Raw genomic sequence first — 16301 nt, 5'->3', positions numbered from 1 at the left:
CATCCCTCCCCCCTCCCCCCTCCTACCTCTCCGTTGTCCAGTACAGCCATAGAAGAGGTCTGTCCACAGGTTATCCCCATGACGACCTTCCCCTGCAGACAGCTGGAGACTCTCCGGGGACTGGGCTGGTTGGCTGTGGACCCCGAGCCCACCTGACCACAGTTATTATAACCCCAAGCAAAGACCTAGAGAGAGAGAGAGAAGAGAGAGAGACAGAGACAGAGAGACAGAGAGAGAGAGAGAGAGAGAGAGAGAGAGAGAGAGAGAGAGAGAGAGAGAGAGAGAGAGAGAGAGAGAGAGAGAGAGAGAGACTTTGTTTGGCTTTGGCAATGTAAACGTATGTTTCCCATGTCAATAAAGCCCATTTGAATTGAGAGACACACACAAACACTTATTATAACCCCAAGCAAACAACACCTGGAGACACACACAGTCATATTTTCATGTGTTTCACAACCACATCTATAACCTTAGGCCATGTGCACAGATATTTATTTTATTTTTAAAATCACAGAAAACAGGGATACATCACACATCACATGCGAGAAACATGTTCCCTCTAAGAAAGTCACAGCAGGAGGTCTGGTGTGTCATCAAGCTCTGATTCACAGGCTATACAGAGATAAGACCTTCACAGGCACTACGCACACACGCGCACAAGAGTCCCATTATCCCTAATGCGTTGGCTTTATAAATAGGCTGCTTAGGCCATGTCCAGACTATGGCGATTTTGGTCGTTTTAGGCAAAGTATTTTATCGTTTGCATCGTTCTGCCACACGGAACTGCGTTCTGGCAGGCTGAAGACGGTACTTTTTGATACCAGCCTCCAGAGTGCGCAACGCTGAAGACGCCTGAGACGCCCCCCCCATTGCGTCACCATATTTACAAGCGATACGCGGCTTCTCCTGAACCGATGACGCGAGGCGCACACACATGCATGCTCACACATGCACTGTGCTCTCTGTCTGAAGCGGAGCGGGGCTCTGCTGTGCTTACACTTGATGCAATACACGATACTAACTAGAGATTAGCGTCACATAGCTGGCCTTTTTCTGAAACCCCAAGCACATATTGTTCCATAGCATACGCCTTCAGTTGATCATGACAAATTCTCTCTTACCTTGACGATTAAAAAGCCTCCATAATTTAGTAAATAAAGCTGTAGCCAGCCAGCTAGCATTGATGCTATTCAAAATGCTATCCACATTAGCTACATAGCTAAACAACTAAATACAATACAGTGGTATCCTGAGGTAACGTTAAATACAACGTTTGCTAGTCGAAATGACTGGACACACACAGGGACAAGTTAAACATCAATCAATTAATTTATTCCAACAGGTAGTTTGAGCTGCTTGTGAGCCGAGGTCTTTCTCTCCTCTCCGTTGGAAACTAATGACGTTATGTTAGCTCGAAAAGCACAGAACCGGCCGACAAAACTTAAGCTGCTAGCAACAGACACTATAACACTTCCGGTCGGGGGTTTTAAAAATAAAACAGGAAAGACATTTATTTTGTAAATTTGTGGCATGCACTTATTATCTTGAGACGTTTTCGTTTTTACGGAAACCTAAAAACAAAACGAAAACTAAACAGATCAAAATCGTTTTAGTCTGGACAAGGCCTTAGTCCTGAGGTCTGGAGGGAGAGGTTAGTATTGTGTGTGGGAGTCAGCCAGGATCAATACAACCCTCAGGGATAAATAAAAACCCTTGGGGTAAATAAATAAAACCCTCGGGGTAAATAAATAAAACCCTCCGGTTAAATAAAAACCCTTGGGGTAAATAAATAAAACACTCAGGGTAAATAAATACAACCCTCAGGGTAAATATAATGAATGACCTTTATTTATATATATAGTAACACTCTGTAACACTCTGATGTGAAAGGAATAGATGGTTTGTTTTAGTTTTATTCTACAGTAGTGTTATCATGTACCCGTTTACTGAACATTCTCCTGCTCTGTGTGTCACCTTCACCATCACCAATTCACTGTCTATAGAGCAGCTCCAGGCGGTATAGCTGATGATGTCACAAATAGCACTCCAAACTGTATACCTGATGACATCACAAATAGCACTCCAAACTATATAGCTGAGGACATCACAAATAGCAGTGATTTCATCACCTCAAAAGCCCTGTTGTTGTTTTTTTAAACTGGGCTTTTGAGGTGATGAAATCACTGCGCCCAGGCAGCAGTGGTTCGGCACAAAATAGTTCAGAGTATATCTGCTTAGAAAAACGAAAATGTTGTGGTAAATACACAGGTCACAACATGTTTACAGGAAAGTTTTGGAGTTGTATTTGGAGTGTATTTCGTGACTGTTGGGAACTAGGCTACACTGGCACACCTACTTCCAGAGAATGACGCTAAGCTAGGCTAATAAGCGGCTGTTCCCTAAGCCTAATGCAGGGGTCTTCAATTAAGTTTGGCCGAGGGCCAAATTTCTTCCAAGCCATTGTATGGGGGGCCGGAAACAAAAACAATGGCTAATTTAATATATTGATAGTGAAAACATTTTAACTCTGTGACAGACCACCTTATAACTAAGACATACATTTGTGGCAGAGGCAGATAATGGACAAAATAAACGAGCTGCATAGGTGGCCTGATAAACTGTAAACGACATACACATTTGTACTGAACATTATACCTTTGTCTGTTTGCCATTTTATTATAAAACCAGAGACAAGCGCCTCTCTCTTATCGGCCTATCTTACATTACGCACAACCAATGTGTCTATCTGACGGCCCTTTCTGTGGAGCGCACTGGACTATTGAGAAACAATAGGAATTTTCCATTGGTTCTCCCAGTCCATGTGACCATTTCTAGCATTTCCATTGGCTATAGTGACAGACATAGATATATGATAAATGGATAGATACAGCGGATTAGATGCAGTCCAGAGAAAACAACCAATCTAGATATTTCAAGATTCTATGTTTTACATCCGCGCATTCTCTGAGAGATGCACTACATTTTTAGATGACAATCGATTCCGATACAATAAAGCAAGTCTTTATCACAAACAAATCCAAAGATATTTAATGTTTTACAAAACATGTCTACTGTTGCTTTAGAGGGTTAAAAGCCTAATAGTATGTTTTATTTAGTTAATAAATGTCTCGTTGTAATTCCTTATATACCTAATGTAGCGCATCTTCTTGAAGCAGATTCAGCTTTTTTTGCTCTGATTTGTCTTCAGTTTAATTGCATTGTTACTGTTCACATGTGTGGTGCCGTCACAGTCATATATAAGTAAAGATAAAGTTTGAATGACTTACTGAACTGGTGTTTTAATTTCACACCACACTGCTTGTTTGCTATTTCAGCACCAGGCGCTGTCCACCGACTTTTTTCATGTTGAGCAAGCACTACATTGCACCTCGCTGCCTACCGTTATTCACTCTCAACATGGATAAAACAACGTATAATAAGCATTCTTTAGGTGGTGGTAGTTTCTCTATTTGGACATTATAGCTAACATATAGCCTAGCCTAGTTGGTCTGATATAAAAAATAAAAAAATAAATGTAAATTCTTTTTTTTAATATTCTGAAGGGTCAGATATTATTGCTGGCGGGCCAATTTCAGGCCGCGGGCCGCCTATTGCCGACCTCTGGCCTAATGCATGCACAGAGAAGAAAAGGATATGTATCTGCTCGTCTAACTCCAGGGTAGATGGCAAATAAGCTAATTTCCCCAAAAGTTGGCGTGTTCCATTAATATACAACAAATATACTTTTAGTATGGAAAAAATACATAAATTTTTTACTTGGGTGCACAAGCTTTGACATGAGATCAGGACTGGAAGGGACACAGTTATGGATCCATGTAAAGGTTTCTGTCTGAATGTATACACAGTATATATTCTAAAGTTCTTGCAGCATTAGTAAAAAGTAGGGCTGTCAGTTTATCGCGTTAATTAGATTAATTAATTACACAGCAAATTATCGCGTTATGAAAATTAACTCAAAATGTATTTAATTTTGTTTTATTTTTTTATTTGTATCTTATTCATTCCATAAGAACGTAGAATACACATTTACAGACTTTTTGTAAATGGTCCATTTGCATGTTCTTGGTATCTGATTCTAGGGACATCTATGGATCTCAGGGAATGTATTCCCAGTGTCAGAAAAATACTGTGGCCCGAATCCACAAAGGGTTTGCGCTGCTTTTTCCGACGCATATCGCTCTCAAAGGACGCGCAGCGGCTGAAATGAAGGTGGCCCATGCGTTGCTTCAGCATTGCGTCCGGTGCAATTGGCATGTCCCCTTTCTATGTAAATGAGCCTCTTCACAAGTGATCATGGCAGCAGTAACAGCGTGACCGCGAAATAATATTTCGAAGGAGAATATCACTCTGGATGAAATCAAGGATAATATTGAGCAGCCAATGTTGTGGCGTTATGCTCCAGAATAAACTATTTATTTATTTATTCCGAGTTGGTTTCCCACTTCAGTTTGAAAGTTAATTGTGTCTGTTTTTTTTTTCTCTTTTCTATATAAGCGACACTTAAATTGGATATAAACCAAATTAAATATATAGCACAATAGAATATAGTATAATAGAATTATAAGTGACGAAGCTGTCTTTTCTTAAAGGAAAACTCCAACATTTTGGGAAATTAGCTTATTTGGCATCTACCCTGGAGTTAGACACGAAGATACATACCTTTTTCTTCTCTGTGCATAAAGTAGGAGTAGGAAGACACGCACCGTTAGCCTAGCTTAGCGTCAGTCACTGGAAGTAGGTTCCTCCATTAGCCTAGTTCCCAACGTCTTCCTACTCCTACTGCATGCACAGAGAAGAAAAGGGTATGTATCTTCTTGTCTAACTCCAGGGTAGATGGCAAATAAGCTAATTTCCCAAAATGTTGGAGTTTTCCTTTAACACTGTCGGCTTCCCAAATGTCGTGCACAGTAAATTTCGGAGAGTAAATTTTACTCAAACTGAGTAAAATTGTACTCAGTTTGAGTAAAATTTACTCAATTTACTTTTGTGTACATTTAATATTGGTTAATAAATCATTTAGTATTTGTCAAGCTCATTATTTAAATACAGTCAGGGTTGTGTACCCTGGCGCTACAGTCTGTTTGTTATTTCTTCCCCTATAAACGACCTTAGGTTTTATGAAAGGCGCTATATAAAACGTTATTATTATTATTATTATTATTAAATAAAAAATCTATTAATAATTAATTAATAATAACTCCTCTCCTTCACTAGAATTATAATCTAATTATGAAATCAAATATAGGCCAGGGCTTTACAACTTAATAAAGAGATTGAATACAATTAAATGGGATATAAACGGAATATAGCACAATATGATTATAATATTATTTCATTGTATATGGTATACATTTAATTTAGTTTATATCCCATTTAATATATATTCTTTATTAAGTGGTAAAGCCCTGGCCTATATCTGATTTCTAGGGCTGACCCCTATTAGTCGACTAATCGGTCAAAAGGAGCCGTAGTCGACTGCCAACCTCTTAGTAAAAAAAAAATATATATATATATATTTTATTATTATTTTTTTATTTTTGGGCAGAGTGCAGACTGCTCGCGAGCTACACATATTGGGCGTGTCTGCGCTGGTATCTCATCGAGCAATGTGCTTTCGTGGATAGCTCGCAGACGCAGAGCAGGCTCCGCAAATGCAATTTGCTTTGCGCAATCCATTCTCTGTGGATTCCGCCCTGTGTCTGTTACTAGGCTTGAGTAAATTGTAAATGAACCAAATGAGAATATCAATTCAATTTTATTTTCATTTTTTTTTTTATCTTTGACTGTGAATAACACCATGCTAAAATTTACCAGACCAGAAAAATCTAAGCAAATGAATAAATGGAAGATGATTAAACAGAAGGTTTTGTAGATACAGTACTGAATTCTGCCATCCGGACACATGCCATTTGAAATATGATTATAGAATAGCAGGCCTAAAATGAAAATGCGATTAATTAGATTAATTAATTACAAATCCTGTAATTAATTAGATACATTTTTTTAATCGCCTGACAGCATTAGTACAAAGTAAAAAGTAAAGGTGATGGCAGTGGGTCTAAGGCCTCACCTCTCCATCCTGGGTCAGCGCCAGGGAGTGATGGGAACCGCAGGACACCTCCTTCACCTTCTTACCCTGCAGGTTGGCGCTCACCAGCAGGGGGGACGCTCCCTGGTTGCTAGTTCCATTCCCCAGCTGGCTGTAGCCGTTGTGCCCCCAAGCAAACAGGTCCCCGTCTGTGAGACACAGACATAATAACAAACACGTGAATAGAGTACAGTAGAAAAGAGAGTAGAGTAGAAAAGGGTAGAGTAGAGTAAAACAGAGTAGAGTAGAACAGAGTAGAGCAGAACAGAGTAGAGTAGAACAGAGTAGAGCAGAACAGAGTAGAGTAGAACAGAGTAGAGCAGAACAGAGTAGAGCAGAACAGAGTAGAGCAGAACAGAGTAGAGTAGAACAGAGTAGAGTAGAACAGAGTAGAGCAGAACAGAGTAGAGTAGAACAGAGTAGAGTAGAACAGAACAGAGTAGAGCAGAACAGAGTAGAGCAGAACAGAGTAGAGCAGAACAGAGTAGAGTAGAACAGAGTAGAGTAGAACAGAGTAGAGCAGAACAGAGTAGAGCAGAACAGAGTAGAGCAGAACAGAGTAGAGTAGAACAGAGTAGAGTAGAACAGAGCAGAACAGAGTAGAGCAGAACAGAGTAGAGTAGAACAGAGTAGAGCAGAACAGAGTAGAGTAGAACAGAGTAGAGCAGAACAGAGTAGAGCAGAACAGAGTAGAGTAGAACAGATTAGAGTAGAGCAGAACAGAGTAGAGCAGAACAGAGTAGAGTAGAACAGAGTAGAGCAGAACAGAGTAGAGCAGAACAGAGTAGAGCAGAACAGAGAAGAGTAGAACAGAGAAGTGTAGAACAGAGAAGAGTAGAACAGAGAAGAGTAGAACAGAGTAGAGTAGAACAGAGTAGAGCAGAACAGAGAAGAGTAGAGCAGAACAGAATAGAGTAGAACAGAGTAGAGTAGAACAGAGTAGAGCAGAACAGAGTAGAGCAGAACAGAGTAGAGCAGAACAGAGTAGAGCAGAACAGAGAAGAGTAGAACAGAGAAGAGTAGAACAGAGTAGAGTAGAACAGAGTAGAGCAGAACAGAGAAGAGTAGAGCAGAACAGAATAGAACAGAGTAGAATAACATTTACCAATACTATTAGTCACCTAAGAATGTCTTTAGTCAGGACAGCCCTAGAATAGAATAGACTAGAATAATTAAGATCATACCCTCTGTAGCCAATAGGACATGAGGCCCACTGCCGTAGCTGAGACTGACCACCTTCTTCCCACGGAGGAAGTCCAGCTTCTTGGGTGCGATGGTGCTCAGGCTGTCTCCTGTCCCCAGACAGTTACTGCAGTTCAGCCCCATGACAAACACCTACACAACAACAACAACAACAGTTACTGCAGTTCAGCCCCAAGACAAACACCTACACAACAACAACAACAGTTACTGCAGTTCAGCCCCATGACAAACACCTACACAACAACAACAGTTACTGCAGTTAAGCCCCATGACACACACCTACACAACAACAACAACAACAGTTACTGCAGTTCAGCCCCATGACACACACCTACACAACAACAACAACAACAACAACAGTTACTGCAGTTCAGCCCAATGACACACACCTAGACACACACACATTTGAAATGTTTTATTTATGTCCACATGAACAGAAGTACAAGGAATCCTCATACAAAGGACATAAACACTGCCAGTGCAGTCAGAAAGTATGAAATAACAGCCAGGTACAAAGTGCATGGACGGCAGAACGCCGTTACATACAGTATGGCTGAACTACTCGTCGGACACATCGGACATGAATCATGGGTAAAGGAAACAACGCCTCCTCCAAATTGAGCGGCTTCCTATAATAGCTGATACTGAGCAGTACCTCGCTAACTGCTTCGCCTTCCTTTTGGGGAGACCGGCCCCTCACAACCAACGTGTGCACATGCCCTAGGGAAGTAGGCGTGCGTGCGTGCGTGCGCACACACACACACACACACACACACACACACACACACACACACACACACACACACACACACACACACACACACACACACACACACACACACACACACACACACACACACACACACACACACACACACACACACACACACACACACACACACACACACACACACACACACACACACACACACACACACACACACACACACACACACACACACACACACACACACACACACACACACACACACACACACACACACCTCGTCGTCATGTGTGATGAAGATGGCTTCGTTGGCGGACGTCCCAAACACACAGGCCTGCCGGACGCTGGTGGCCTGCTGGGGGCTCAGCAAGCTGAACAGGGGCCACTTGCTGACGTCCACCATGGCCCCCGAGGACCGGGGCCTCCCTCGACGGGGGGGCGGGGAGGGGGACGGAGGACGAGGGGGAGGAGAAGCAGAGGGGGAGGAGGAGGAGGAGGGAGGAGGAAGATGAGCTGGAGAGGGAGAGGCAGAGCTGTCTCCACTGATGCTTCAGGTGGGGAGACGGGAGACACATGGGGACACACAGGACACGTATCAGTAGACAACAGGGAGAGAGAGAGGGGGGAGAGAGAGAGAGAGAGACAGACAGATAGGGAGAGGGAGAGAGCGAGGGAGAGGGAGAGAGGGAGAGGGAGAGAGACAGACAGATAGGGAGAGGGAGAGAGAGAGAGATAGAGAGAGAGGGAGAGGGAGAGATAGAGAGAGAGGGGGATGGATAGAGACAGAGAGAGTGGGAGGGGGAGACAGAGAGGGAGGGAGAGAGAGAATTGAATTGAAAATTGAGAGATATAGAGACAGAGTTTAGAAGTGTCAGTAGAAATGATCCTTCACAGTGCTGCCCCTCCCCCTCAAGCCCAAACTAGTCCTAACGGTGAGTTTTTCCAATTATTTTGAAATGTCTTCGCTAACTTGTAGAAGAAGACAGAAAGGCAGCCTTTGGTCGAGAGGAAAGGTAAAACAAATTCAGTCGTCAATCATTTTATGTTCTCAAATCAATGAGTAATCATGTTTAATAATCGTGATTTCAATAACAATCGTGATTATGATTTTTGCCATGATTAGACCTACTTTCTTTTTTATCTACTTTTTCTCCCCATTTTTCAATTTTTATCCCATCCCAATTTCGTATCGTCCAATTCTACCCTCCCCTGTCTCGAACGTTGTTAGGCCATGCCTCCCACAAGCCGGCTGCAATGTGGACTAAGCCTTACATCACGTGTCCCCTCCGGTACTCGAGGAAGCAGCTGTCGCATCTTTTCACCTGCATAGCGCGATCTCTCCGCGTCGGGGGTCTGCGTTTGGAGGGCACGCCGCCCCCGTTGCTTCCTGATTTGCTGCGCAGGTGCACCAACCGACCTGTAGGAGTCGCTGTCCACAACGTCCGATCCCCACCCATCAGCTTCCCACCCCCTAATACTGCCAATTGTATTAGTATGAACGACCAGCCAAGCTGATAGCAATGCGGAGAGCTGGGCTCGAACCCAGCGTCTCCTGCATTGGTGGTGAGCGCCTTGCCCACTGCACCACCTAGCCGCCCTATTAGACCTACTTTCATACTAATTGGCAAGTGATTCATTTTCATGGACAGGGAATCAACTACCCCCCCCCCCTCCCACAGTAACTGTCCATGCACACAGCACAGCACTGATTGTCGGTAGATGTCTGTGGGTATTAATGTTACACGATGCATGCGCACGAGAAAACATTCTCTCATGCACGTTTATTATCAATTATTAAAGAGATATTTAACTTTTTCGCAGTGGTCAGTTATTTTTCTTTTTTTTTTTTATTATTTTTTAGCATTTTTACAGCTTTTCTTGGTCACGCAGGACCGACAGAGGAGAGGGCGAACGGGAGGAGAGGTGCCGGGGAGGACATGCGACAAATAACGTCAGGTGCTGGGATCGAACCCGGGTCGGCCGCGTAGGTGCGCGAGGCACTATGGTATGCGCCACGAGGGCGCCCCGTCACTGGTTTATTAACTTAGTAGATGACTTTAAATAGAGGAAAACGACTGACAAGTTCTACTAAAGTGCAATATCTCTTTAATAATACTAGTATAACAACAACACCAGAGGGAGCTCCACAAATCATGTTAAACCCAGATTCGGCTCAAACAAGGGACTAAACACGTTTCGCAATTATGCCACATCAATGTGGAACGCCCTACCCACAGCCGTAAAATAATGTGAATCACTACCCACTTTCAAAACCACTCTCAAAGAACACCTACGGGAGACTGCAATTTGAAACTGGACCCTGTAAATGTCCTAACCCAACCCCCTCCAATGTACAGTAAATTACCTAGCATGGTTGTCAATATTCCAATGTACAGTTTTGCTTGTACAGTTGTACAGTGTCCCCCCACCCTCCCCTCCTACCTAACCCCCCCCCCCCCCACCTACCCTGTTTCAATGTGTTCTGTCCGTGTCCCGACTGTACACAATGAAGGGTTAAAGCAGACTTGCTTACTTGTACTTTATTCACAGTTGTTATGGTTACAACATAAGCTTGGTTCCACCCTAAGCGAACCCTCGGTGTCCCCTCTCAAAGCGTCCTACGTGCAACAGCACTTAAATAGAACAATCCTATTGTTACATCTTTCTTTTTCTTTTTCCAAGTACAGATATATACACAATCTCGATATTTAACTTACAGCTACTTAACCTGTGTTCTACTTACTTACTTACACCAGATCCAAACAACAACACTGTGTAAATGGCTCATTAGTACCCCTCCCCACTCAACCGCTCAAAACATGACTGTGCACACATAACCCATTTCACTATTTTTTTTTCTTTTTTTTTTCTCTCTCTCCAGTCCATTCTCTAATCACGAAGTATAGTGCTTCAGGTATTGAGGCCTGACAACCTGTCGACCAGACCTGGTAGTGACCGTACCTTGGCTCCCTACCGGGTTGACTGGCGGGCCGGCCTTCTCAGTCACTGGTGACGCAGGTGTGATTGTACCTGGTGTGTCTATAGTGGTGTGATCGTGTCTGAGGTGGCGACGATTTCTTCTCAGAACACCTCCCGACTCTAACTCCACCTCATATGATCTGTGGCTCACTGGTTGGATCACCTTTGCCACTCTCCAAGTCCTGTGTGTGTCACCAGGCTGTACTCTCACACTGTCTCCTCTTTTCAGAGTGTCCATGTCCTTTGCTGTGCGATTGTAGTATTTTTCCTGTCTCTGTCTGTTGCGTTTCAGTCCCTGGTCATTGTCCGTTACCTCTGGCTCCAGCAGAGTGTCTTTTGTAGGAAGCAGGGTTCTGGTCCTCCTGCTTAGGAGTCTCTGTGCTGGACTTGTGTTGAGGCCCTGGCTCGGCGTGTTACGATGGTCCAACATAGCCAGGTACGGATCCTCTCTCGCCGCTGCAGCCTTCAGCATCAGGCCCTTGGCTGTCTTTACCGCCGACTCCGCCTTCCCGTTACTCTGTGGGTATCCCGGCGAAGATGTCCTGTGTTCAAACCCCCACTTCTGACTGAAGTGTTGAAACTCTTGTGATGCATACTGTGGCCCGTTATCAGACATAACGACATCAGGTATCCCTTGCCTGGCAAAGTGGGCCTTGAGTTTTCTGATTACTGTGTTGCTCTTAGTGTCAGACAGATAGTCAACCTCCCAAAAGTTAGAGAAGTAGTCTACAGTGATCAGGTAGTCTTTGTTGTGGAACGAGAAAAGGTCTGTCCCTACCTTGGCCCAGGGTCTGCTGGCCATGTCATGTGGGTGTAGTGTCTCCCTCTGTTGCCTTGGGTCCACTGACCTGCATATACCACATTTAGCGATGAAGGTCTTTAGCTCCTCGTTCATCCCCTGCCAGTATACACACTCCCTCGCTCGCCTCAGACATCCTTCTACTCCCAGATGCGAGGAGTGGATCCTGTACGTGATGTCACCCCTGAGTGCATCTGGTATCACGGCTCTTTCTCCTCGGAAAACGATGCCGTCCTGGAAACTCATTTCCTCCTGGAACGAATAGTAGTGCCTGATGTCACTTGGCAAGTCTCTTTTCCTCTTGGGCCACCCTGACAGTATTCTATTTGCCACACTCTGTAACTTTAGGTCATCCTTTGTTGCAGCTCTGATAGCGCTCAGCCTCTCTGCTGAGATGGGTAAATAGCTAACCATGTTTACCGTCTCTACCTCTGTCTCACTGTCTCCCTTAGTGCTCTCTGGTAAGTATGCTCTACTCAACGTGTCTGCAAGCAACATATCCCTTCCTGGCACATATGTCACACTAATATCATAGTGCTGCAGTCTGAGTAGCATCCTTTGTAATCTCTTCGGTGCACTAAGCAGTGGCTTGCAGTGGATATTTTCTAGAGGCTTGTGGTCGCTTTGCACGGTCACCGGTCTACCATATGTATATTGATGGAACTTTTCCATACCAAACACTATGGCTAAACACTCTCTCTATTTGGGCATAGCCCTTTTCAGTTGGCGTGAGCGCCCTACTACTAAATGCTACAGGCTTACCTTTCTGTGTCAGGGCGGCCCCCAGTCCTGTGTCGGACGCATCACATTGTAGCGTCAACTCCTCTTCTCTGTTGTAATACTGTAGGACTGGTGCTTTGGCTATCTTGTCTTTCAGCCTTTGAAACGCTTCCTCTTGGACATCTGCCCATTCCCACATGTTTTCCTTCCGTGTGAGTTGTCTAAGAATCTCGCAGTCATCTGACAGGTGGTCAAAGAACTTCGCCAGGTAGTTGACCATCCCAACCAGTCTTTGTACTCCTTTTACATCTGTTGGCTTCGGCATCTCTCTGACCGCCCGTACTTTCTCCGGGTCAATTCTCAGCCCCTTAGCCGTGAGCAGATGACCTATGTAGGGCACCTCTTTTTGTCGAAGCTTGAACTTATCCGCGTTCAGCTTGATGTTGCGCTCCCTGCATCTGGTTAGAAAGCCTCGGAGTTTCTTGTCGTGGTCCTTTTCTGCCTCCTCCTGCGTTGCTCCTTCCCCTGTGATTAACATATCATCTGCTATGACGTAGACTCCTGGTAGACCCTCTAGAGCCTGCATGAGCTTTCTTTGGAACACCTCCGGTGCTGGGCTTATTCCCATCGGCATCCGGAGCCAACGGTAGCGACCAAATGGAGTGGCGAATGTGGTCAGGTAGCTTGACTCCTCTTCTAGCTTGACGTGCCAGAAACCGTGCTTCACGTCGCAGACTGTGAATACTTTTGCCTTTGACATCTCCGGCAGGATGTCATCTATAGTCGGGAGTGGATAGTGACTTCTCTTTAGTGCCCGATTCAGAGGTTTTGGGTCTATGCACAGCCTTAGTTTCCCATTCGGCTTCCTTAATGAGATCATGCTGCTGATCCAGTCAGTGCTGCGTTCCACTGGTGTGATAATCCCTCTTCTCTCCAGATCCTTGAGTTCCTCCTGTATCGGTATGATCATCGCTACAGGCACTCTGCGCTTTGGCAGTTTCACTGGCGGCACTCTGTCATCTATCTCTATTTTATACTCCCCCTCCATGCATCCATCTCCGGTGAACACATCCCCAAACTCAGCATTTATTCTGTCCCTTGTCATGTGACTGTCACTTTCTCCCCCTGTCACTGGACTCTGCTCTTTCCTCACTATGCTGTCTATAGCTAGGATATTTTCGTACTGTACCTTTATCAACTTCATAGCCTCACTGTCTTTCCTGCCCAGTAAAGGGATTCTGCTACTCTGGTCTACCACCTGAAACTCTAGCCTGTAACGCTTGTTGTTTCTGGGGTTTCTGATCCTAACCTTACATGTACCCAGAGGAATCACCCTAGTCTTATTGTACATCACCAGCACTTTCTCAGTGTGTTCTAGCTGTGTGTCAGGGTTTAACAAATGTATAGGGATGACATTACAGGTGGCCCCACAGTCTATTTGGAAGTTAACTAGCGTTTCCCCCAACATCATCCCTGCAAAAAGCTGTTGGCCCTGCCTGTGGCCGTCTTTTACCTGATTAACATTTTCATCCTCTCTATTTACTTCTGTTATGCAGCAGAGGTCTTCCTCATAAGAATCACTATCACTGTGCTGTTCTGCTACTGCATGCACTTTCCTAGTTTTCTTGCTGCTCTCCTGTTTTGACTTGCATTTAGCCGCAAAGTGATTTTCTCTCCCACACTTTTTACACTTTTTCCCAAAAGCTGGGCATTTCTTCTTGTTCCTCTCATGTGTTTTCCCACAAAACATGCAGTCAACCTCGCTGTCTTTTTTCCACTCTTCTGACTGTTTTAGCGCATGTACCTCTTCCACTGCCTGCCCTTGTTGCAGTGTCCTGCTATTAGACCTTGACAGCTCATATGCTCTACATATTTTTAGGCATGTTTCCAGAGTCAGCCTATCCTCCCTGAGCAGTCTCTCTCTCAGTTCTGAGCTATTTGTACCACATACAATTCGATCTCTGATCAGGGAATCTCTAATGTCCTCAAAGTTGCAACTACTAGCAAGCATTCTTAAGTCTGTTACATAGCTGTCCACGTTTTCATCCAATCCTTGGTTCCTGATAAAGAATCTGTATCTTTCCACTGTTTCATTTACCTTTGGATTGCAGTACTCGTCAAATTGCTTGATAATAGTCGTCACTGTTGTCTTCGCCGACGGACTCGGCAGAGTTGTCCATAGTTCTCTGCCCTTTTCTCCGACGAGATATTTAAATAGCTTGACTTTTGTTGTCTCTTCAGCGTCGGGCATGGTAAGGTCTGTATACAATGTGAACTCCTCCTTCCAACTTTTCCATGCCTTCGCCAAGTTGCTGGAGTCCAAAAGTAGTAGACCAGGAGGTCTCAGCGCATTTAGCCCTTCCATCGCCGATAGCTAGTAAGAGTTTTCTCCCCGAAGTCCGTGTTAGCCACTGACAGCTCCCCACTGACAGCTCGCCACTGACAGCTCGCTAGCTCAACTCTTTACTTCTCCCGCTACCGCGCGAATTACTTTCCCGATCTGTACCCAGCTGTCACCATGTTTCAATGTGTTCTGTCCGTGTCCCGACTGTACACAATGAAGGGTTAAAGCAGACTTGCTTACTTGTACTTTATTCACAGTTGTTATGGTTACAACATAAGCTTGGTTCCACCCTAAGCGAACCCTCGGTGTCCCCTCTCAAAGCGTCCTACGTGCAACAGCACTTAAATAGAACAATCCTATTGTTACATACCCAACCTCCTCCAATGTACAGTTACTACGTCAAATGTATACTCTCTTTTGTATCACAAACAGTATTGTATTTGCAAATCTGGTATGTCATAAATGTATAGATGTAGCAGTACTGTCTATCTGTATGTCATGTATGTCATATATGTTATGATTAATTGAAAATGGGGGACCCTGATGTAAACAAGACGAAAGTCTTTCTCTGGTCTGCATCCCCTTAACAATTGCATGTATTGAGCTGTACTGTACTGTACCCATTCTGCAATCTGTTAATAAAGTTTTCAATCAATCCATCAATCAAACAACAACAATAGTAGTCAGTAACTAGCTAGCAGCTAGCAGCTACTGTAGCTGGTGTTTTTCTAGCTAAGAAACTCGTCACTTCTCTGTTTACAAAAAAGTTGTTTTGATTATATGTAATAATATGATGATGTGATGTGGTTTGTTTGGATGATGCTGAGAGAAGCTAGTAACGTTAAGAGGAGACAGAAGGGGCTTGTTGTCTGGTGGCCATCATCATCATCATACCTAAAGCATCGCTCCATGTCACCGAAGCCAACTGAGAAGAAGAAGAAGAAGACGAGGATGTATCAGGGTGTGGTGGTGGTCGTCGGTTAAAAAAAAAAAAAAAAAAGGGCCTACCTCTGGAAATCTGATGCTCTCTATTATTATTACCAGAGAGAATCCTTTCAGTCCGTGTGCTGCTGATACTGATGATTCGGTGGAGCCATTTCCGCCAATAGGGGATATCTGCAGAGCCGCAAGCCCAACGTCTGGGCGGGGCCACGCACAGTAAAACCGAATACAAGCCCCGAAGCCCCGCCCAGACGTTGGGCTTGCGGCTCTGCAGATAATACCCTACTCATTTCCGCAGACAGGAGTGCTGCTCTCTCAGGGAGGCGCGCCCCCTACCGCTCCGGCCGAAGTATAGCAAGCTGCTGTTCTGAAAACACTTCTTAACCTAACACCTACTATCACTACTATAGCAAGCTGCTATTCTGAAAACACTTAACCTAACACCTACTATCACTAATATAGCAAGCTGCTATTCTGA

The 16301-nt window shown here is 44.3% G+C and overlaps 1 protein-coding gene across 4 annotated transcripts in view; it reads right to left on the bottom strand.

Annotated features, from left to right (window-relative positions):
• Nucleotides 1-15960, bottom strand: part of rcbtb1 (regulator of chromosome condensation (RCC1) and BTB (POZ) domain containing protein 1) — a gene marked incomplete at its 3' end in the record, with an annotated part of 39671 nt that extends 23711 nt beyond the window's left edge. For 2 of the 4 annotated variants that reach the window (XM_084319975.1, XM_084319976.1), the window contains exons 1-5: nt 15776-15937; nt 8317-8587; nt 7294-7444; nt 6092-6258; nt 27-185 (exon numbers count right to left, since the gene is read on the bottom strand). In XM_084319975.1, the coding sequence (XP_084176101.1) occupies nt 27-185; nt 6092-6258; nt 7294-7444; nt 8317-8587; nt 15776-15792 (765 nt within the window). In that variant the 5' untranslated portion in view covers nt 15793-15937. Of the gene's footprint in view, nt 1-26; nt 186-6091; nt 6259-7293; nt 7445-8316; nt 8588-14635; nt 14722-15775 lie in introns of those variants that run through there. The other 2 variants (XM_084319977.1, XM_084319978.1) reach the window with 2 other exon arrangements.
• Between the last annotated feature and the right edge of the window lie 341 nt (nt 15961-16301).

The sequence above is a fragment of the Notolepis coatsorum genome, assembly GCF_963971535.1.
Source record: "Notolepis coatsorum genome assembly, chromosome: 1".
Lineage (NCBI taxonomy): Eukaryota > Metazoa > Chordata > Actinopteri > Aulopiformes > Paralepididae > Notolepis > Notolepis coatsorum.
This window is presented reverse-complemented; position numbering and strand designations above follow the sequence as displayed.